Source organism: Neoarius graeffei, chromosome 19, assembly GCF_027579695.1.
Source record: "Neoarius graeffei isolate fNeoGra1 chromosome 19, fNeoGra1.pri, whole genome shotgun sequence".
Lineage (NCBI taxonomy): Eukaryota > Metazoa > Chordata > Actinopteri > Siluriformes > Ariidae > Neoarius > Neoarius graeffei.
Window position 1 is genome coordinate 65,232,939 of NC_083587.1, and position 21,813 is coordinate 65,254,751.

Here is a 21,813-nt window from a genome sequence, read left to right on the forward strand (position 1 = left end):
AACCTCAGAGAGAACATAATTGCAGCAAGAAAATACAGAAGCAGAAGTTTAGAAAGTTTATTTTTTACTAAAGTCTATGAGTGATTAATATGCTAAAAAAATACACAGGCTGGATGAACAAGTATCAGACAATTTATATATCTTACATTAATTAAGTCATAAGTGAATATATTAAAATAATATGTCATTTTATCATGAATATTTTAATTAATATTCTTTTCTAGAATTAATATTCAATTACCAGTAAATATATTCAATATTCTATTTTATAAAGAGGTCAGAATATGACAGAAGGCCGTATGTGGTTCTGATCAATTTTTTGTCCATTTTAAAGAACGTTCTAGCAATTCTCCTGTTTAATTAGCCGCTTCAGTCTTATACAGTGTTTAATGTGTTTTTTTATTATTAATAATAATAATAACCCAACATTGTAAACTGTAAAACTGACGCTGGGTTGTTTTCAGATCACACTGTTTCGCTGATATTCATACATTTCTAAAAACCTTAAAAAAGTTAAGATTCACTTCTGCTTTGATCAAAGTAATAATAGAACTTGTTCTAATTCTTCTACTTTAGGAACTGCTTCACTCAGGCTTCCATGAGAAACACCAGAGTTCCATTTAGTCTTTCAGCAAGAACTAAAAAAGCAGAAGCCTCAGCATGATTGCACATTTAAGGGCTGTGAAAACCATTTCACACATTCCAGGCTCTGTATTCAGGTTATAGATGATTATTTATATCTGCTGTAACGTCAGTGAGGACAGGAACTTGTTTCGATGGGCGTTCCACAGAATTAAACATAACTATAAATGGATAAAAAGCTGTCGTTCTTTTTCATAAATGAAACTTTCTCATCGTTGACAAGTTGCCGTGAAGGAGTAAAACACTCAGGCACATGCTGTTATAGGAAAATAATCAACTTCACGATAGTAACAGGAACGCTGTTTCATTACATCACTGCGTCACTGATTATTTTACTGTAACAGCACGACACACGCAGTGTTTCACTCCATATTTACACATCGTACATCTGCAGTAATATTCATGATAAGAATTCCAGTTTGTTTCAGTGAGTCATTTAATTATTTGACTCAGCTCACCAGTAAGCGTCGACTCTTTCAGCTGCCAAACGAATCATTTTGTCCTAAACTCAAAAACGTTTACTTTTTTTTCTTTTAAATAAACGTTGACATGTCCCAGCCTCAGAGACACTCATGCCATTTGAACAGATGAAAATATTTTACAAGTTTTGTTTTATTTAATTCGCAAAAAGATTTAATTTCACAGTGACCCTGACCAAGCTAAAGCGCGAACAAATGCTTCAACAAACATCTGCAGGAGTAACAAGTAAAAGAGAGAGGAAAAAAAAAATGTATTCAAATCAGCTCTCAGGTTAAAATTCAGCTAAAAATGTCGACTCAGATTCGACTCACTTGCAAATAACACTTTGAAGCTGTTCAGCTGTTTTATTATGAAGTCCATCATCGCTGCATCAGCGTCGAAAGTCCTGAGATGTTTTGTTTTTCTTCTGCAAGTTGGTCTACAGCCTGTTCTCAGAAAAATATTTTGATGAAAAACAAAACCGGCATTTAAAATAACTCGACTTTGATCAATTACTTGCAGCAGATTAAGTTTCACTCTGGGTAAAAGCCGAGAGCGGAGTCATTTCTTCTCATCCCGGCGTCTCTCTGCGTGAATCAAATATACGAGGATGAAGGAGACCAGTATGTCCAAGCACGTCACACACAGCACCAGGATCTCCACCTGTATAAAACACATACACATTAAATAAGTTCCCACCCACATCCTGTGTGTATGAACAGCTGGAAGATGCAATCTACAACAAAAATCCTATGGGCAGTGTTGCCACATTGGGTGGTTTTAAGTGCATTTTGGCGGGTTTTGAACATATTTTGGGCTGGAAAACGTCAGCAATATCTGGCAACACTGCCTATGGGGTGCCAAGTGTCACCGGACCCATTTCGTCCGACAAAATGGAGAAAATGAAGACGAAATTATAAAACACCGTGATGCCTTTCATCCACGGAATGCACACATCATTTTTCATTATGTCCACGAAATGATGAAGACAGTATGTCATTTTGTGTGTGTGAAATCATGAAATGCATTTTGTCAATCACGGAATGCATTCCCTATATCACGAAATTCATGGTGTCAATCATGACATACAGTATATTTCGTCCACAGAATGCATTCTGTACATCACAACATGTATTTCGTCCACGGAATGCATATGATGCGTCACGAAATGAATTTCGTCGATGACAGAACGCATTTTGTCCATCACAAAATGCATTTCGTCCCACGAAATGCATTCTGTGATGGACGAAATGCATGCAGATGGTGTGATGCTAAACTGGAGGTCATCAGCTTCCATTACTGAGCCACATTCGCCTTGTACGTCATACACTGTGCGTTTAAAGAAGCACAACAATGTCAGACATCAAACCTTTGATATTTTGGCTGATCAGCTGTATTTCAGATAAAGTTCATTTTTCTCCAAACATCATATAAATCACTAAAAAATTTCCATCTTTGGAAATATTCAGTTTGAATCTGAATACCTCATGCTGAATCTTGCTGATGTTATGTTTTGCTAAATCCACACACAGCAGCACTGCTCCGATTGTAGCCACAGTCAGGCAGAAGATGTTGGCGTGAAAACACGTCTGCAGGAGAAAACAAACAGGCTGCGTGTTTGAGAAAGAAACAGAAAAACATTGCAATAAATGGCGATATTACACATGTGTAACGCAGACACGTGAACCTGTAAGAGTGCAGGGTGTCTGTAGAGCAGCATGGAGAAAACGCCAGCAACCAGGAACTGAAACAGAACAAAAATAAACAAGCTTTATAGCACCAAGCGTTCTGATATTTATATTCATATTCATACGTTGATTATTTTCCTATAAAAGCATGTCACGAAGTGTTTTATTCTGATAATAGCACAGCAATTTGCCAGCAGTTACTATTTATTTATTTTTAAAAGAACAGCTTTTCATAGTTTTTTTTTAATCCAGTTTTAGTTACATTTTAATGTTGTGGAATTTCCAGACACGCAAAGCAAGTTTGATGTTTTTTATATCCAAAGTTTGCTTCATCATTCATCACCGGTACGAAGATTCTAATGTTGCTAACTACGAACAGCCATCTGTCTTCACTTGCTTTAAGGAACATTATAGATATGGGGTGGGTTCCCGGTAACGTTGCCCTTTAGGGCTAAAGAGCGAGATGAGACTCTCTGAAGAAACCAACGTTGTCTCTGTACATGGTTTTCACTCGTAAGTAGGAGTCTTTAGGGCAACATTATCAAGAGCTTCTTTGCAATATGCGTCTCCTATATAGGCATGAGTAGTTGTGAAAGGCATTAGCAGTTGCTAAATCCAGTCAATGAGGTCACATGGTGTTCGTTTTTTACAAAACAAAAACAATGAAAGACTAGAAAAGCACTCGGAGAGCGCAGACCTCCGCCAAGAATCCTTTAAAAAATTCCAGGATCCAGAAGGTGATCCGGATCACCGCCAAAATTTAATGGATTGTTACTTGTGCCCAGTCACACCTCTGGAAAAAATTTCAGAGCAATCCGTTCATAACTTTTTCCGTAATGTTGCTAACAGAAAAACCAACAAACAAACCAACGCTACCGAAAACATAACCTCCTTGGCGGAGGTAATAACATGTTTACAATATGTTAATATATTGTACCGTCATTATGCATTGCATAAATAATGTGGAAATTAATAATTGAAACTATTTGATATTTTGGGGCAATTTTTTTTTTATTCCAAGAGTGTTTTTTAATTAAATGAATAAACGTTCACACGAAAGAATGAGCACATAATAAGCTAAATAACTAAGTAAATGTGTTCCCCATGCGCGCTCATTTCACTGTTACCCAGTCATGCAGTCAGGATTATTTCAGACCTACAATGTCAAGTTGGCAATGTTCTCCCTTATATGTGCGTGCACGCAGAGAAAAAGAGACAGAGAGAGAATTGACCTCCACTACCGTTCAAAAGTTTGGGGTCACTTTGAAATGTCCTTATTTTTGAAAGAAAAGCACTGTTCTTTTCAATGAAGATCACTTTAAACTAATCAGAAATCCACTCTATACATTGCTAATGTGGTAAATGACTATTCTAGCTGCAAATGTCTGGTTTTTGGTGCAATATCTCCATAGGTGTATAGAGGCCCATTTCCAGCAACTCTCACTCCAGTGTTCTAATGGTACAATGTGTTTGCTCATTGCCTCAGAAGGCTAATGGATGATTAGAAAACCCTTGTACAATCATGTTAGCACAGCTGAAAACAGTTGAGCTCTTTAGAGAAGCTATAAAACTGACCTTCCTTTGAGCAGATTGAGTTTCTGGAGCATCACATTTGTGGGGTCGATTAAATGCTCAAAATGGCCAGAAAAATGTCTTGACTATATTTTCTATTCGTTTTACAACTTATGGTGGGAAATAAAAGTGTGACTTTTCATGGAAAACACAAAATTGTCTGGGTGACCCCAAACTTTTGAACGGTAGTATATATATTAGTGCTGTCAAGCGATTAAAATATTTAATCGCAATTAATGTCGCGACTGTCATAGTTAACTCGCGATTAATCGCAATTTAATCGCACATTTTTGTCACATGAAAAACCATTGTAATTCTCTTATCAGCATAAAAAAGTGAATGGGCTTGCTCACCGTTCGAACTACAGGGGTACTCGGGGGATCCGAGATCCCCTGAAACAGACATGAGATCCCTTGAAAACATGATTTGGGAAATGTTGGGGGGTCTCTAAAATATTGTCAAACTGATGTTTATTGACATAGCAATCGTGTGTAACAGGAAGCATTTGCATATCCGAAGTGAGCGCGCGATGGAGGGCCGAGCTCTGAGACAAGCGCAAGCACCCCCAAGGGAAAAAAAAGGGACCCCCTGAAAATATCGGCATAGTTCGAACACTGGTTGTACCAATGTTTTGTTTTTTTTTTATTGCAGAGCATAACACGTCTTGTCACAGCCACTGCAAAGTGGGGCTGGAGCCGCCGATGGGAAAACGAAACTTAAGCCGAGCACCGTGGCTCTTCGGGGGAGGGCAGAGGACTCTGGCTGTGTGGGGCGTGGCATCATGTCACAGAGCGTTAATCTCGCGATAAAAAAATTATCGCCGTTAAAATTGAGTCAAGTTAACGCGTTAATAACGCAACATTTTTGACAGCACTAATATATATATATATATATATATATATATATGTGTGTGTGTGTGTGTGTGTGATTAAAATGTAGTGATATCAACGCGATGTTCCGATATCCATACGTGATTCCATACCATATTGAAATATATTCATAATGTTTTGTGTATACTTATTTAATAATTAACTCGATGTACTTCCAATATACAAGAAAAATAATTGAACACTTGCAGCAGATTCAACACCAGTTTCCCCCATTGACTGTGAGAGTCCGTCGGGGATCTGTGTGTTCGGCAGCGAGTGAGTCACTCTTTGTTTTGAACAAGTGGTCCGGGTCCCTTGTAAATTCATAGCAAACTAAAGGACTACTTTGGCTACGATGTTGTTCGGGAAAACCACGTTAGCTTGACGATGGACCTTAGGAGACACTCTTGGCCTTAACCTCCTAGGGCTCAGCGGTCACATGCGTGGACAGCACTTTATGGAAATTCGGAACAAGAATCCACATATGTGGACATACTTTTTCTCTAAAAGTACATCTTATCAAAAGATGATGCTTAGTTTTTATTCTAATCAGGTTCTAATAAGCCCAAATAGCAAAGAGAAATAAAAAATGCATGTAAAAAAACAGCTTGGGCCTTAGGAGGTTAAGAGGCTTTCGGGAAACCCAGCCCTGATTTGTTGTCTGAACTTTCACAGGCAGAGCAGTTTGTCTTCATCTGCATCATTTTTTGCAGCAGCTTTGTGAGTCGGGGCCTGCGGAGGGGGGCCTGGGGGTGTAGGGGGAGGAGTGACACCAAACTGTGCTATGTAGACAACAGAACGTCTCAACCTGCGCCCTAAACCACATCATAGAAATTCAAAAACAAGAACCAAACACCAAAACCTGCCCATTTGTTTGGTGTTGTTGTTTTATAAATTGTTTCATTCAGTTTTTTTCTGAGATATTTAACACATACAAAGGACGTTTTGTTTTATATATATATATATATGAGTGATTCCACGCTTATGGGTACTGAAATGGGGACATGAACTTATTTTTAAAAATTCACCCAAAACCATTTCTTTTTTTACCATCAGGTCACAAAACATGTAATCTTTAATGAATGATATGTTAAAAGATAACTTTAATTTTCTGAGATGTAATAAAAACATATTTATATGCCAAAGTCAGAACGTAACAGAAGTGTTGTGGACATATATATTCTCAATTTTAACAATGTAGAATTACTTTTTGAAACATAGGAAGGTGATGTTTTAGCAAATATAATTAATAAACATGTGTAGTAGAATAAACATACACATTCTTTCAATAAGATTAACATGGTATAGAGCTAGATTGTAATTAATTTGTAACAGACGCGAGATGGACAATCGTAACAGAAGTAATGTAACAGACATCATTTTGGAACTCATAGGCTTGACTTTGGCATATAAATATGTTTTTATTACATCTCAGAAAATTAAAGTTATCTTTTAACATATCATTCATTAAAGATTACATGTTTTGTGACCTGATGGTAAAAAAAGAAATGGTTTTAGGTGAATAAGTTCATGTCCCCATTTCAGTACCCATAAGCGTGGAATCACTCATATATATATATATATATATATATATATATATATATATATATGGTATATATATATATATGTATGTATGTATGTGTGTATGTGTGTGTGTGTGTAATTTTACCAGGATGCCGCTCATGACTGGGACTCTGAACAAGGTGAGTAATATGTCTTGAATCTGGAAGTACACAGCAAACATGATTCCAAGTGCGATGCTCAAAATCCCACTGCTGATCTGAACCGCCTGGAGAGAGAGAGAGAGAGAGAGAGAGAGAGAGAGAGATTAACTCATTAATAAGAAATGAAGAATAAGTAGGAAGAAGGTCTCTATTTCAGAAAACACCCATCACTGAGTGTTACTGGTACAGTCAGTGATCTTACGGCCCACACAGCTGGTTCTCTCTTCAGAAGCCGGTGCAGAGGAAGCTTTTTTGCAGGAATGAGCTCAGTGACTCTGTAATGTTTAATCAGCGGACCGTCATCATCCCGATGTCCACGTGGGTGATCCTCGATCGTGTCCATAGCAAAATTAACACTCGCCATCACACAGCTACGCTAAACAGGAGTTCAGCACAGACAAGTCGCGTTTATAAACAAAGAATTACAAACAAGTCATTTTTTACCAGGTCGCAGTTACTCAAAGGGCACTCGGTAGAGTTCATCCCACCGCCAAGCCAAGCCATGTGTTCGGATTTGCATCAAAATCTACTCAGTTGGCCCTTGGCCCATGGCCCGTCTTTCCCCCAAATTTCATCAAAATATGTTCACGATTTTTTGAGTTACACTGAGAACAAAATGTAGGCAAAAACATACGGTAACGTCCTCCAACAAGGTTGGCAGAAGAAAAAAAAAAACAACACACAGGTCACATTACACACTAGTCAAATTTATGACCAAGTTCCATTTCCTATCAATAATCATAAGAAAAAGTGTAAAATTTCTGCTCTGTATACAAGATTATAATCCGTCCATCCTTCTTTCCTTTCCTCCTTTCTTTCTTTGCATGAATATAAATATACACAGCAAATTCCTCAGTGTTGAATTCACACTTTCAGAGTTAATTTGGGTCCAATTGGACCTATATAAACGCTCTGGGTGTTAATTCAACACTGGGGATTTTGCTGTGTACAGTAACATGATTTAAAGTCAATAATTCATCGTCTCTGCTGTCTTGATTTCCTTTATGTCAGTATTTGGTCCTGTTAGTTTTCTAATTATAATCTAACACACACAAAAACATTTACACCACCTCCATCCATTCACACTTAAACACTGAAATCATGATCTCTGTCTCAGAGTCTCACCGTATCAGGACTCGTCCCGTGTCCTCAGAGAAACGTCCGCCAGCCAAAAACAATCCTGTCAAATTTAATTCAGTTCAGTAAAATTCTCTTTCTGAGCAGCCTCGGTTCAGTGTGTGTGTGTGTGTGTGTGTGTTGTTCAGAGGGAAGCTGATGAGAAAATAATTTCCATCCTCATCGATTGCACTTCTGATGAACAAGGAAATGGAGTGAGGACTGACGAAACCACAAAGAAGCGAGGCGGTTCAACTGAACTCACACTCTCTCAGACCAGGCGCTGGACAACAGCCGTGAGTGTCACACACTTCTCTTTCAAAACATCTCACTATCTACTTTTTATACAATTCGGAGGACGCAGGGGTTTTTTTTCTATTTGTGTGTTCCAGCTTACTACTTTTTCAGATAAATATTTTAATATCCGTGTGTTGTTTTTGCTGCTTTATTATTTACATAAAAATGTAAGATTATTTATATATATTCTATAGATTTACATTCTGTAGCTGCACAGGTTTAATGAATTAATGTTTCTGTATATTTGTGTTCAAGATTATTCTGTTACATTTATATCACACAAAATGGAATATAATATAATATAATATAATATAATATAATATAATATAATATAATATTTAATTATACACACAATTGCAATGGACTGAACCGCGCATGTTCAGTTTTATTAAATTAACTTGTAGTTTACTGTTTTTTTCATTGTCATATTTTAATATCAAAGTGTTTATTCTGAAGTCTTATCATATGCATAAAAACAACATCATATAACTTACAGTATAATATATTTAACATAAGATCGATGTCATGTTTTATTGAATTTACATATGGCTTACTATTTTTATTTATTTAATATTGTTTGTTTTGAGTGTATTTATTTAGCAAGGTGCTTACAGTTTTTTTTTATTACATAAATCTAAGATATATATATATATATATATATATATATATATATATATATATATATATATATATATATATATATATAATACATAAGTTTTTTTCACTTTAATCACAGCTACCCATTTTTGCAGGAAGGATAAAAACATACACAATTTGAGAGTTCACATTGCACTCACTTCCTTCCCTCTCTCTCTCTCTCTCTCTCTCTCTCTCTCTCTCCAAAGTTCACATTCAACGTCCTAATTTTACCGAAGTGTGAATATAATAAACTGGAACACTTTATTTGAAGGAGCCTTAATTCATAACACATTAATAAGCACTGTGTGGCTCCTTTATTATGTGTTTTTTATTTTTTTTAATGAGCTGATATTAAAATAAATGTAAAAATGGAGGTTTGATGCAACTTTGTCTTAACATTAAAGAGAAAAGAGTGAAGAAAGCTCAATTCATATTATATATGTCAAATTTCTTTATATATTCTGTTACAGGTTATTAATAACACGTCTATGAAGCTTTAAGACTCTTTTCTGTAGTGTGTTCGTGAGAACGTGAACGTTATCCTGCCACGTTTTTGTCGCTCTTTCAGTGATAAAATGTTCACTTTCAGCGCTGCAGTACTGTGGAACTCACTGCGTCTGGAAGTAAAAGAGTGCAAATCTCTCACGCCGTTCACAAGCGCCGCCAGGACTGGCTTTCTGTGAAAATTCGTAAATAATTCTTGTTCAATTTTATGACAGATTTTTTCTTCCTATTACTACTGTCATTTATTTTTCCTTTTTTGTTAACTGAGAGCCACGTTTATATTATCTACAGGATATCAAGTGCTATCTCTCAATAAAAATGTCATCCATCTATCTATCTATCTATCTATCTATCTATCTATCTATCTATCTATCTATCTATCTATCTATCTATCTATCTCAGCATTTATCTTTCATTTTACGTTTACGTATTTTTCACATCTGCACCCAGGCGTTTTCATTCAAACCTATTCAGAAACGCTTTAATAAAAAAGTGAATAATTTACTTACTTAAGAAGCTCATATATCAGCCAACTGAATTATTTTTCACATTTATAACACTGTTATGAAGCGCTACACACACATTCGGCATCTTCACTCTGTTGAGTCGCCCATATGTCAGCTAAATGAGCAGAAATAGAATTAACATCAATCCCACCTTCATTTATTATCCATCATTAATTCAAATGGAAAAGATTGGAGTTGGATTTGGAAAAGATTTATTTTTGGAGCTGGAAAGGTTTACGTCTCAAGAGAATTGATTATAATTTTTGTTAGGATTTATTTTTTATTAGATTTGTTCTTATATTTGAAATGATTTCAGCTTATGTGTTTTTCCTGTATTTTGGGCTTCAGTTCACTGAAGAAGAAAAACAAACACTTTAAAGCTTAAGAGTTTTTAAAGAAAAATATATCAGATCGAATTGTACAACCCCGATTCCAAAAAAGTTGGGACAAAGTACAAATTGTAAATAAAAATGAAATGCAATGATGTGGAAGTTTCAAAATTCCATATTTTATTCAGAATAGAACATAGATGACATATCAAATGTTTAAACTGAGAAAATGTATCATTTAAAGAGAAAAATTAGGTGATTTTAAATTTCATGACAACAACACATCTCAAAAAAGTTGGGACAAGGCCATGTTTCCCACTGTGAGACATCCCCTTTTCTCTTTACAACAGTCTGTAAACGTCTGGGGACTGAGGAGACAAGTTGCTCAAGTTTAGGGATAGGAATGTTAACCCATTCTTGTCTAATGTAGGATTCTAGTTGCTCAACTGTCTTAGGTCTTTTTTGTCGTATCTTCCGTTTTATGATGCGCCAAATGTTTTCTATGGGTGAAAGATCTGGACTGCAGGCTGGCCAGTTCAGTACCCGGACCCTTCTTCTACGCAGCCATGATGCTGTAATTGATGCAGTATGTGGTTTGGCATTGTCATGTTGGAAAATGCAAGGTCTTCCCTGAAAGAGACGTCGTCTGGATGGGAGCATATGTTGCTCTAGAACCTGGATATACCTTTCAGCATTGATGGTGTCTTTCCAGATGTGTAAGCTGCCCATGCCACACGCACTAATGCAACCCCTTACCATCAGAGATGCAGGCTTCTGAACTGAGCGCCGATAACAACTTGGGTCGTCCTTCTCCTCTTTAGTCCGAATGACACGGCGTCCCTGATTTCCATAAAGAACTTCAAATTTTGATTCGTCTGACCACAGAACAGTTTTCCACTTTGCCACAGTCCATTTTAAATGAACCTTGGCCCAGAGAAGACGTCTGCACTTCTGGATCACGTTTAGATACGGCTTCTTCTTTGAACTATAGAGTTTTAGCTGGCAACGGCGGATGGCACGGTGAATTGTGTTCACAGATCATGTTCTCTGGAAATATTCCTGAGCCCATTTTGTGATTTCCAATACAGAAGCATGCCTGTATGTGATGCAGTGCCGTCTAAGGGCCCGAAGATCACGGGCACCCAGTATGGTTTTCCGGCCTTGACCCTTACGCACAGAGATTCTTCCAGATTCTCTGAATCTTTTGATGGTATTATGCACTGTAGATGATGATATGTTCAAACTCTTTGCAATTTTACACTGTCGAACTCCTTTCTGATATTGCTCCACTATTTGTCGGCGCAGAATTAGGGGGATTGGTGATCCTCTTCCCATCTTTACTTCTGAGAGCCGCTGCCACTCCAAGATGCTCTTTTTATACCCAGTCATGTTAATGACCTATTGCCAATTGACCTAATGAGTTGCAATTTGGTCCTCCAGCTGTTCCTTTTTTGTACCTTTAACTTTTCCAGCCTCTTATTGCCCCTGTCCCAACTTTTCTGAGATGTGTTGCTGTCATGAAATTTCAAATGAGCCAATATTTGGCATGAAATTTCAAAATGTCTCACTTTCGACATTTGATATGTTGTCTATGTTCTATTGTGAATACAATATCAGTTTTTGAGATTTGTAAATTATTGCATTCCGTTTTTATTTACAATTTGTACTTTGTCCCAACTTTTTTGGAATCAGGGTTGTACATCAGCTGATACCCAAGGTTTTGATTTTTGTCTTGGAAAAGAAAAAGTAGTCTTGTGCCATCTCTAAAATAGTGCCGTGTTTCTGGACACTTGCTATTGTCTCCTGCTGTTTACTGTTTACAGATGAATTCGCTTTCTCTCCCTTGACTCTCCTCCAGAACCATGAGGTACACATTCAAAGCGGATGACTGCATGGTCATCACGATCCCTCTCGGCAGCATCAGGAACGCCAGAGAGGGACAGCTCATGCCCGACAAATTCACCTGCAGGTTCAAGGACACCTACAAAGTGTTTCAGCAGGGTTACCCCAAAGCATTCGGGGTAGGAGGACTCACGACACGATTCGAAATGTGTATCAGATTTCCTTTTTATTTTTTCTTTTACATTCATATTTATTGACTTAGAAGTGAATCCGAAGCCAATCCATGCACAGAGACATGACTGAAGCTCTCGATACTGAATTACAGCTATGATTGAGGAGAGATGTGTGTGAGTGGTAAATACCCAGAGCACACACTTACAGTAGTCATGAGGAAATCTAAGATTGATAAGTCGGAGAAGAGGAAATGTGTGAAGATATAGGCTTTTGCGTCTGATGTTTGTTCTGTGGTGAGCTCAGATCTCTAACTGACTCCTTCAAGAGTCAAAATGAAAATAAATCTCGCTTCACACGCATCGAGTCATGCAGGTCAAATGTGGTGAGTGTACTGTACTCAGAACGGTATGAAGACAAATTTAAAAATCATGCAGATAATATCGATTCAAAACATTAATTACACTTCATTTTGTCAGACATTTTGATCATGTTGCGACACCGAGGCGTAATCTTTACAGACTTTTTTTGCTCAAACCGGTCTTCCGCAAAATGTAATACATGCTCTCGGGTTGTATTTATTCACACCGTTAAACATTCGGTTTTACTAAATCGCCTTGCACATGCTAAACGGAGTAATTTGCATTGACTCCGCCCTGTGTTTCATATCAAATCACATATTCATGAAGGCAGACATGCAAAACGAGACAGTGCATGCTATTTTGTTCATGTGAAAGACACTCAGTTACTAACTCTGTTTGCATGTTTTAGAACTATTTATTATATTTAAAGATTTTGTATATTATCATCATATTCTGTCTTCTAGATATTGTTTATAACTATTTATCTGTGTACACCGATCAGCCATAAAATTAAAAACACTGACAGGTGAAGAAGGGAATTACATTAATTATCTCATTCCAGTGGCACCTGAACGGTCAGTTCTTGAAGTTGATGTGTTGGAAGCAGGAAAAATGGGCGAGCGTAAGGGTCTGAGTGACTTTGGCAAGCGCCAAGTTGTGATGGTGAGATGACTGGGTCTGAGTGTCTCCAAAATGCCACATCCTGTGGGGTGTTCCCGGTATGCAGTGGTCAGTACTGACCAAAAGTGGTCCAAGGATCCAAAGGACAACCGGTGAACCGGCGATAGGGTCATGGGTGCCCAAGGCTCATTGATTCGCATGGGGCATGTAGGCCAGTCCATATGGTTCAATCCTACAGACGAGCTACTGTAGAACAAACTGCCGAAAAAGTTACTGCTGGCTAAAACAGAAAGGTGTTCCCCCACACGACGTGCCATTTTGGAGATGCTCAAACCCAGTCATCTCGCAATCGCAATTTGGCCCTTGTCAAAGTCGCTCAGATCCTTACGCTCCACTTGCCCATTTTTCCTGCTTCCTACACATCAGCTTCAAGAACTGACTGTTCTCTTGCTGTGTAATATATCCCACCCCTCGACAGGTGCCACTGTAATGAGATATTTAACAGTTATTCCACAAAATCGAGTCGTACATGAGCTGATAGCCGATGAGGCGCGTAGCACCGAGTTGTCTATAAACCATGTACGACAAGATTGAGTGGAATAACTGTTTTATTCTCTCCACATTCACTGGATTTTGAGAACCAGAGCATTTTTATTTTTATTTTTTTTTGCAAATCCGATAAATAAAAAACTTTATACAAAACATCCGACAGAATAATTTCCGTAAACAAACTGCTGAAATGACAGGAGCAATTTGTGAAAAACGCGATAATAATAATTCTTGAAAAATAAAAAAGGATATGTTCTTACCATCAAATACTTTTATTCCATATTTTCTTGCTCTTTTTTATTTTTTGGGGCTTTGTTTTCGAGTAGTTTTTATTTCGTCCTTGGTTGGTTCAGCAACACACTCCGCCATTTTGTTTTTCTCTACTCACGGTATATGAGAGAGCTGATAGCCTAGTAGTAGAGTATTCTATCCACATTCACTGGATATATGAGCATGTCCTTTCATGAAACATGGTCTCTGGTATAATAAGCACCGTTACAGTTGTGTTTGTTGGTTCTCTTGTGTTTAAGGCGGCTCAGATCATCACCGCGGTCTTTATCCTGTGTTTGGGAGGAATCGTTCTCAAATCGAATGACGGTCCACATAATACTGTCTTTGTTCTTCCCAGCATCCTGGTGAGATAGTGATGTTGTCCAAGTTTATAATAGAAGACCTCGTTCATAAGCACTTCTCTCACTTAGAGTCTGGTTTGAAGTATTTGTTAACAAAAGATATGTGAATAACTTAATGATTTTAGGTTAAACAGCCATGTAAATATGTTTATACGCAGTTCTTCAGTGCTAGTGAATAGCTAATGGATAGCCGAATTTAAGAAACAGATTATTCGCTAACTGCAGATTTTGTTTTGAATCGATTACCCTGTCTCACATACCACAAACAGATTTTTTTTTCTTTCTTTCCAGTATATAGTGTGTGGCACTCTGGCGATCGCCGCCGGACACACTCCGTTGATGCCTGTGGTATGTACAAACACCACCCTCCTTTTTATTTCTCATGATTTGGTGACGGATTTGATCGAAAGCTTTTTGCCAGTCAGCACTGAGTTTGTGTGGAATTTGATAAATGTTGTATTTGTTTTTGAAAACAGATGAAAGGGTCGTTTGTCTTCAACATCATGGGCCTTTGCTTTGCGGTTATCACAGTTACCATGTGTCTGATCATCTCTCCACCGTGCTGGAATAACACTAAGGTAATTATTAATAATAGCAATTTCAGTTCATCACACTGAGAAGATCACTCTGAACCTCTGAACCATCATATAGTTTCCCTCTGTCGCATGGTCAGTTCTGTAATCAGCACAATACACGTGACTTACTGTACAACAAAGAGGCATTTCTCAATTATCTTTATCATTTATTTGCAGTGATGGGAATAACGGCGTTAGAATAAACGGCGTTACTAACGGCGTTACTTTTTTTTAGTAACGAGTAATCTAACTAATTACTTTTTACATCGTTATAACGCCGTTCCCGTTACTTACAATAAAATACTATGCGTTACTTTATTAACGCTGTTCTCATCTGGCACGCTGCTCGTTCAGCCTTTCTTTACTCTGCTTTCGTGTGGGGCGGGGAGACACGAGACAACGGCACAGTAAGCCAATCAGAGTAGATTTGGGCAACATACATAGGTAGGCCACGCCTACTGCACTACTGCGCGCTCTTTCAATCGGAAGACCCAGCGATGGCGAGCGGTCAGCCCAGCACTGCGCTTTCACACTGGAAATACAGCCATTACTTTTCATTACTTGAAATAAAAGGCAAGAGTGTTTACGTGCAATGCACATTATGTCGAGGAACAAAGCGTTTGTCCTCGTCAGTGGCCAGTAATTAGTAACATAATTTTAATAACTGCAAAAATATATTACATTTGATAGATGTCTTATCTCACATTGTCCCACAAAAATATTAATATAGTGTAGATAACATTACTAATTGGTTCTGTTAAGTGTCCATTTCAGTCATTAAACACATTTAACATTCACTTTTATTATGATTACACTAATTGAATTTGATTTTTTTTGAGGGGGGACAAAATGTAACGGAATAATTACTTTCCCTGGTAATTAGTTACTTTTATGACAAAGTAACTCCGTTACTAACTCAGTTACTTTTTGGGAAAAGTAACTAGTAACTATAACTAATTACTTTTTGAAAGTAATGTGCCCAACACTGTTTATTTGTATCTTCTACCCTTTATACAGAATGAGATGTGTTACGGACTGAGAGTGGTGATCCTCGGGTTGTACGCGTTTGAGTTTCTCCTCTCAGCGATCCTGATCTACTGGGAAAGTAAAGCCGTGTGCCGAGCTCATTTCAACAGCCTGGTAATGCACAAAAGTTATTTATGTTCATTTAAAACACACTCAGACTTTAAGTTTCTGCAGAAACAGGAAGTATTAAAAAAAAGGAATTTATATCAACCTTTAATCGTCTAAAGAGCCCTTGAAGAATGTCTTTTTCGAAGAAAAGTACCAAGAGAATAATATTACACTCCTGCAGGTTGAAGGCGTTAATTAAGAAGAAAATAATGAGCAATAATTTGGAGTTTGTTCGTTGTATAATAAAGGGTTCAGTGCTGTAGTCGAGTCACTAAACCTCGAGTCTGAGTCCCCGGTGTTCAAGTCCAAGTCGAGTCCAAGTCTGATCTCATCTCATCTCATTAACTCTAGCCGCTTTATCCTGTTCTACAGGGTCGCAGGCGAGCTGGAGCCTATCCCAGCTGACTACGGGCGAAAGGCGGGGTTCACCCTGGACAAGTCGCCAGGTCATCACAGGGCTGACACATAGACACAGACAACCATTCACACTCACATTCACACCTACGCTCAATTTAGAGTCACCAGTTAACCTAACCTGCATGTCTTTGGACTGTGGGGGAAACCGGAGCACCCGGAGGAAACCCACGCGGACACGGGGAGAACATGCAAACTCCGCACAGAAAGGCCCTCACCGGCCACGGGGCTCGAACCCGGACCTTCTTGCTGTGAGGCGACAGCGCTAACCACTACACCACCGTGCCGCCCCCGAGTCCAAGTCATTAAAGAAAATTTTGAGTCAAATCCGAGTCGAGTCTGGGTCAAGTCTGAGAACATGACTCCACCCGCACCATGTGACGGTGGCTGTTGCTGCCTTTATGTGAAAGCGTCTCTGCTACCGTGTTGGACTAACGTTCCTGCTCGACTGCCCCGTTTTAGTTAACAGGCTACAGATAAAAAGCTAGTTCATCATTCAGTAAGCCCCGCCCACTATCAACAGAGCAATGACCATAGCGTGTCACTTCCTTCTCTGGGTGGAGTCTCGCCAAATGACAATTGAAGTTCGAGGTCGTCCCCGTCGTCTCCTCGATAGTTCTTCTACATATGGCACACACAGCAGTGCATTTATTCCCACTGCACGAGAAGTCTGTAGAAGCAAAGCGGACAATCCTAGCGGCGTCTCTCCAGGTGTTTTAGCGCCATTAACGTTAGTTTGTTCCTGAACATGACGTATGAACAGGTGACTGCATTCTCTTGGACAAAATTAGTATAAAAATTAATGTAGATATAAATATCTTATGCCAAATTATTATGGCATGTTACAAAAAAATAAAGAAAAAATCTGAGTCCTCGTCTCCAATTTACGAGTCCGGATGCAGTTAAAGCCCGAGTCATCAGCGCTCAAGTCCAAGTCAAGTTACGAGTCCGTAAAATTAGGGCACGAGTCGGACTCGAGTACTACAAGCCTGGAAGGGTTAGCTTTCAACAAAGTACAACAGGCAGTTCCAGTCCACTAAACTGATTAGTCGAGCAGCATTCTCAGAGTGCCGATGTTTACTATAACGGCAAGGAGACGTGTTACTTGTGTGTATCGCTCCACTTGTCTGTGTTCGGCAGGTAAAACTCCACTTCCTATTTTGAAATGGTTAGTACGGTTGTTTGAAAAATTATGTATAGTAGCTTTTTTGTTATTATATACAGTATTGTAGGGCAGCACGGTGGTGTAGCGGTTAGCGCTGTCGCCTCACAGCAAGAAGGTCCGGGTTCGAGCCCCGTGGCCGGCGAGGGCCTTTCTGTGTGGAGTTTGTATGTTCTCCCCGTGTCCGCGTGGGTTTCCTCCGGGTGCTCCGGTTTCCCCCACAGTCCAAAGACATGCAGGTTAGGTTAACTGGTGACTCTAAGGCCAAGTTTACATTAGACCGTATCTGTCTCGTTTTCTTCACGGATGCACTGTCCGTTTACATTAAAACGCCTGGAAACGCCGGGAAACGGGAATCCGCCAGGGTCCACGTATTCAATCCAGAGCGTGTCTGGTCCGGTGCTGTGTAAACATTGAGATACGCGGATACACTGTGCTGAGCTCTAGCTGGCGTCGTCATTGGACAACGTCACTGTGACATCCACCTTCCTGATTCGCTGGCGTTGGTCATGTGACGCGACTGCTGAAAAACGGCGCGGACTTCCGCCTTGTATCACCTTTCATTAAAGAGTATAAAAGTATGAAAATACTGCAAATACTGATGCAAATACTGCCCATTGTGTAGTTATGATGGTCTTTAGGCTTGCCATCCTTCCACTTGCAAGTGGTAAGTGACTTGTGCACAGCGGCTCAGTCCCGAATCACTGCTCGTGCGCTTCACTCGCGCGCTCTGTGAGCTGCGCAGGGCCGGAGTGCGCACCCTCCAGAGGGCACTCGCTGTTCAGGGCGGAGTGATTTGGAGCGCAGCCGCTGAGGAGGAAGCGATGAGCCGCACTGACACATTTCAACTTACGTGCCGAATTAGTCATGTGATTAGCGTATCCGTGTATTGGCGTTGCTGTGTGCACGCTAATCGTTTTTAAAAACGTTAATCTGATGATCCGCTGATACGGTCTAATGTAAACCCCACCTAAATTGAGCGTAGGTGTGAATGTGAGTGTGAATGGTTGTCTGTGTCTATGTGTCAGCCCTGTGATGACCTGGCGACTTGTCCAGGGTGTACCCCGCCTTTCGCCCGTAGTCAGCTGGGATAGGCTCCAGCTTGCCTGCGACCCTGTAGAACAGGATAAAGCGGCTAGAGATGATGAGATGAGATGAGATGAGATGAGATATAGTAGGTCATTTGAAAAATTCTGTATAGTAGCTGGCAAAAAGAAATGCCAAATGATACTATTCAGGAATTTAACCTTTGAGTTAAAATATGAAAGTTTGTCAAATGAAGATGAAAAGGAAGAAAGGATGCTGAGTGTAGTATAAATCAACATGAGCAAGCTCGCCAGCTAGCCGACATGTCATAAAGCGAGTGTGGGTTCCTTCTGTTCACAGAGCAAAAAATAAACAGAATATTTGGCCATATTGTGTCTGAAATGTCACTAACTATAAATAATTTTTTAGCAACATTGAATGTGATTAAGGCTTAATTAAAGTAATAACAGGCTTCCTAATTTTTAGTGTATTATTCAGTTATTTAGGTATTTACACTACCGTTCAAAAGTTTGGGGTCACTTTGAAATGTCCTTATTTTTGAAAGAAAAGCACTGTTCTTTTCAATGAAGATCACTTTAAACTAATCAGAAATCCACTCTATACATTGCTAATGTGGTAAATGACTATTCTAGCTGCAAATGTCTGGTTTTTGGTGCAATATCTCCATAGGTGTATAGAGGCCCATTTCCAGCAACTCTCACTCCAGTGTTCTAATGGTACAATGTGTTTGCTCATTGCCTCAGAAGGCTAATGGATGATTAGAAAACCCTTGTACAATCATGTTAGCACAGCTGAAAACAGTTTAGCTCTTTAGAGAAGCTATAAAACTGACCTTCCTTTGAGCAGATTGAGTTTCTGGAGCATCACATTTGTGGGGTCGATTAAATGCTCAAAATGGCCAGAAAAATGTCTCGACTATATTTTCTATTCATTTTACAACTTATGGTGGGAAATAAAAGTGTGACTTTTCATGGAAAACACAAAATTGTCTGGGTGACCCCGAACTTTTGAACGGTAGTGTATTTTATTGCTTCATCACTTGATTTTTTTTATGTGGACTATTGAAAATACAAGATGAGAAAACTAAATAATTGCATGTTAGAAAAGAAATCAGGCATGTTTTACATGTGCATGTAATGTAATGCAAAAAAGGAAAAGAGGTGCTTTGAAAATCAAATAAAATCGCACGACCTCAGATTAAAGCCTCAGATTAAATGATTTTCCTGTGCGCTGATAAAGTGCTTGGCGGAGATGAATTACAAACCCTCAACCAGATGAGTGTTTATATAAACATGTAATAAAATGTTCTTATACTGAGACATTATCACTTATATTACGAAACATGCAGAGATATTCAATTATTATACACAATTTAATCAGAATATTGTACAGCAGTGCTACGTTACTGTAGAATTAGGACCTGAGAAGGACACGTCCTGCTCTTTACAGACGCATTTATCCAAAACATCTATATGCTTTATCTATATGTGTCTATTGTTCATGAAAATCTTTTTTATCCTACTTTTATCTTCAGCCCATGATCACACTGAAGCAGGACATGTGAGCTGCGACGGACTGAAACTGGATGATGACTTCATAAGGCAAATGTTTAGTGAACTTTGACATCAGATAAGCTTTGCCGCGTCTTTTGAACAACTCATCATTTACCGGCATCCGAGTTTCAGCGAATAAGTATAACGTAACGAGGCTTTTGCACTTGCTTTCACTTGTGTCTTTGAGGAACGGCTTGTTAATACCCTGTTGTGTTTGATTTAACATTTTGTGAAGTAAAAATCTTGTATATATTTTAAAAATGTTGTACATATTAATTCAAGTGTGAACTATGATAAAGAAAGAATTGCAAAGACAATAAATATGACTCATTTCAACATTTTTAAATTGACAATTAGAGTTTTATATTTTTATTCTTGTTCAGTTTTATATGGTGTTGAGTATTAAAATGTATGTTGAGTACAGGACAGGTGTGTGTGTGTGTGTGTGTGAGAGAGAGAGAGAAGTGTGAAAATGTCTGTGGAGATCAGCTCAACATTTCCAGCGTATTTTTTTAAGTAAGATGGCGGCCAGATAAACATACAGGGCACAAACTATTTTAACTGTTTTAATCTATTTTTAAAGATTTAATATAGAAGGAATGTAGAACAATAAACAAGTGCATGTACAGAAATTTGTGCTTAAATGTGTTAGGCGTTAATTACTGCGTATTAATATCATTATTGCATATTAGAGTCGACAGATCGGCTCATTCAGACATTAACTGACTGCTTCGTGAAAATAACACTTACTTCAGACGATGTGTGAAGCTGCAGCTCGCTCTCTCTCTCTCTCTCTCTCTCTCTCTCTCTCTCTCTCTCTCACTCTGTGTGTGTGTGTGTGTGTGTGTGTGTGTGTGTGTGTGTGTGTGTGTGTGTGTGTTGCACTTGTTTGTGGTCAAAGCTATTGTTGCAGCAGTTATATTACTGCAGGGTTTTACAAGAGGCCTAGGGTTAGGAATGGTTTGTGCTTTACCAGAAACAAAAGAAAGAAAGAAAGAAAACTTTTGAGAGCAATTCTCTACACATAATCTCTCAAATCAGAAACGAATTGACTCTCAGAAAAAGCGTTATTGTTGAAGCTGTGCAGTCACTGAACAAATTTCTTCTGAACAAGACGTCAGAAATGTTGTGTCTCAGCAATCTGTGAGTTATTTTTGATATGATGGCTTTTAAGAGCATCAACACAAATCTAAAACCTGGGCTTGTCACAAAGTACAAACTAACAGAAAAAACTTTTTTTTTTCTCAAGTCTTACAACATGGACGTAACTTTGTTTTGAAAGGTTTGGGGGATGTGGGGAAAAAAAAAAAAACCCTGACATACCAAATCGGGAAGTGCACTGAAAGCATTTCACGGTGGTGCAGTGCAGTGTTGTTTTCGTTAACGATGACGAAATGATTTCGTCA

The 21,813-nt window shown here is 38.7% G+C and overlaps 2 protein-coding genes across 4 annotated transcripts; one reads left to right on the forward strand and one right to left on the reverse strand.

Annotated features, from left to right (window-relative positions):
- Window positions 1–43: 43 nt before the first annotated feature.
- Window positions 44–8,325, reverse strand: si:ch211-269k10.4 (uncharacterized protein LOC100150242 homolog). 2 transcript variants are annotated; one of them, XM_060900448.1, is made up of 6 exons: window positions 8,080–8,325; window positions 7,157–7,330; window positions 6,900–7,019; window positions 2,789–2,845; window positions 2,586–2,690; window positions 44–1,764 (listed from the first exon to the last, which is right to left on the reverse strand). In XM_060900448.1, the coding sequence occupies exons 2-6, from the start codon at window positions 7,316–7,318 to the stop codon at window positions 1,663–1,665; spliced, it is 546 nt and encodes a 181-aa protein (XP_060756431.1). In that variant the 5' UTR covers window positions 7,319–7,330; window positions 8,080–8,325; the 3' UTR covers window positions 44–1,662. The 2 variants fall into 2 exon arrangements, with proteins under 2 accessions (XP_060756431.1, XP_060756430.1); XM_060900447.1 differs by having other exon boundaries at window positions 7,157–7,325; window positions 8,080–8,323.
- On the forward strand, window positions 8,294–20,753 carry LOC132867497 (uncharacterized). Of its 2 annotated transcripts, XM_060900446.1 has the most exons (8): window positions 8,346–8,366; window positions 9,596–9,695; window positions 12,204–12,366; window positions 14,421–14,525; window positions 14,814–14,870; window positions 14,999–15,100; window positions 16,115–16,237; window positions 20,389–20,753. In XM_060900446.1, exons 3-8 carry the CDS (start codon window positions 12,208–12,210, stop codon window positions 20,416–20,418), a joined length of 576 nt encoding a protein of 191 aa, XP_060756429.1. In that variant the 5' UTR covers window positions 8,346–8,366; window positions 9,596–9,695; window positions 12,204–12,207; the 3' UTR covers window positions 20,419–20,753. The 2 variants fall into 2 exon arrangements, with proteins under 2 accessions (XP_060756428.1, XP_060756429.1); XM_060900445.1 differs by lacking the exon at window positions 9,596–9,695 and having other exon boundaries at window positions 8,294–8,366.
- The last annotated feature ends 1,060 nt before the right edge of the window (window positions 20,754–21,813 follow it).

What these genes read in the sequence shown, in the direction of transcription:
- LOC132867497 (XM_060900445.1), top strand. Translation starts at nt 12,208, where the DNA reads ATGAGGTACACATTCAAAGCGGATGACTGCATGGTCATCACGATCCCT. An exon ending in CGTGCTGGAATAACACTAAG is followed by an intron (nt 15,101 to 16,114) that starts GTAATTATTAAT and finishes CCCTTTATACAG; the next exon opens with AATGAGATGTGTTACGGACT. An exon ending in GAGCTCATTTCAACAGCCTG is followed by an intron (nt 16,238 to 20,388) that starts GTAATGCACAAA and finishes TTTTATCTTCAG; the next exon opens with CCCATGATCACACTGAAGCA.
- si:ch211-269k10.4 (XM_060900448.1), bottom strand. Translation starts at nt 7,318, where the DNA reads ATGGCGAGTGTTAATTTTGCTATGGACACGATCGAGGATCACCCACGT. An exon ending in GAGAACCAGCTGTGTGGGCC is followed by an intron (nt 7,020 to 7,156) that starts GTAAGATCACTG and finishes CTCTCTCTCCAG; the next exon opens with GCGGTTCAGATCAGCAGTGG. An exon ending in GACACCCTGCACTCTTACAG is followed by an intron (nt 2,691 to 2,788) that starts GTTCACGTGTCT and finishes TTTCTCCTGCAG; the next exon opens with ACGTGTTTTCACGCCAACAT.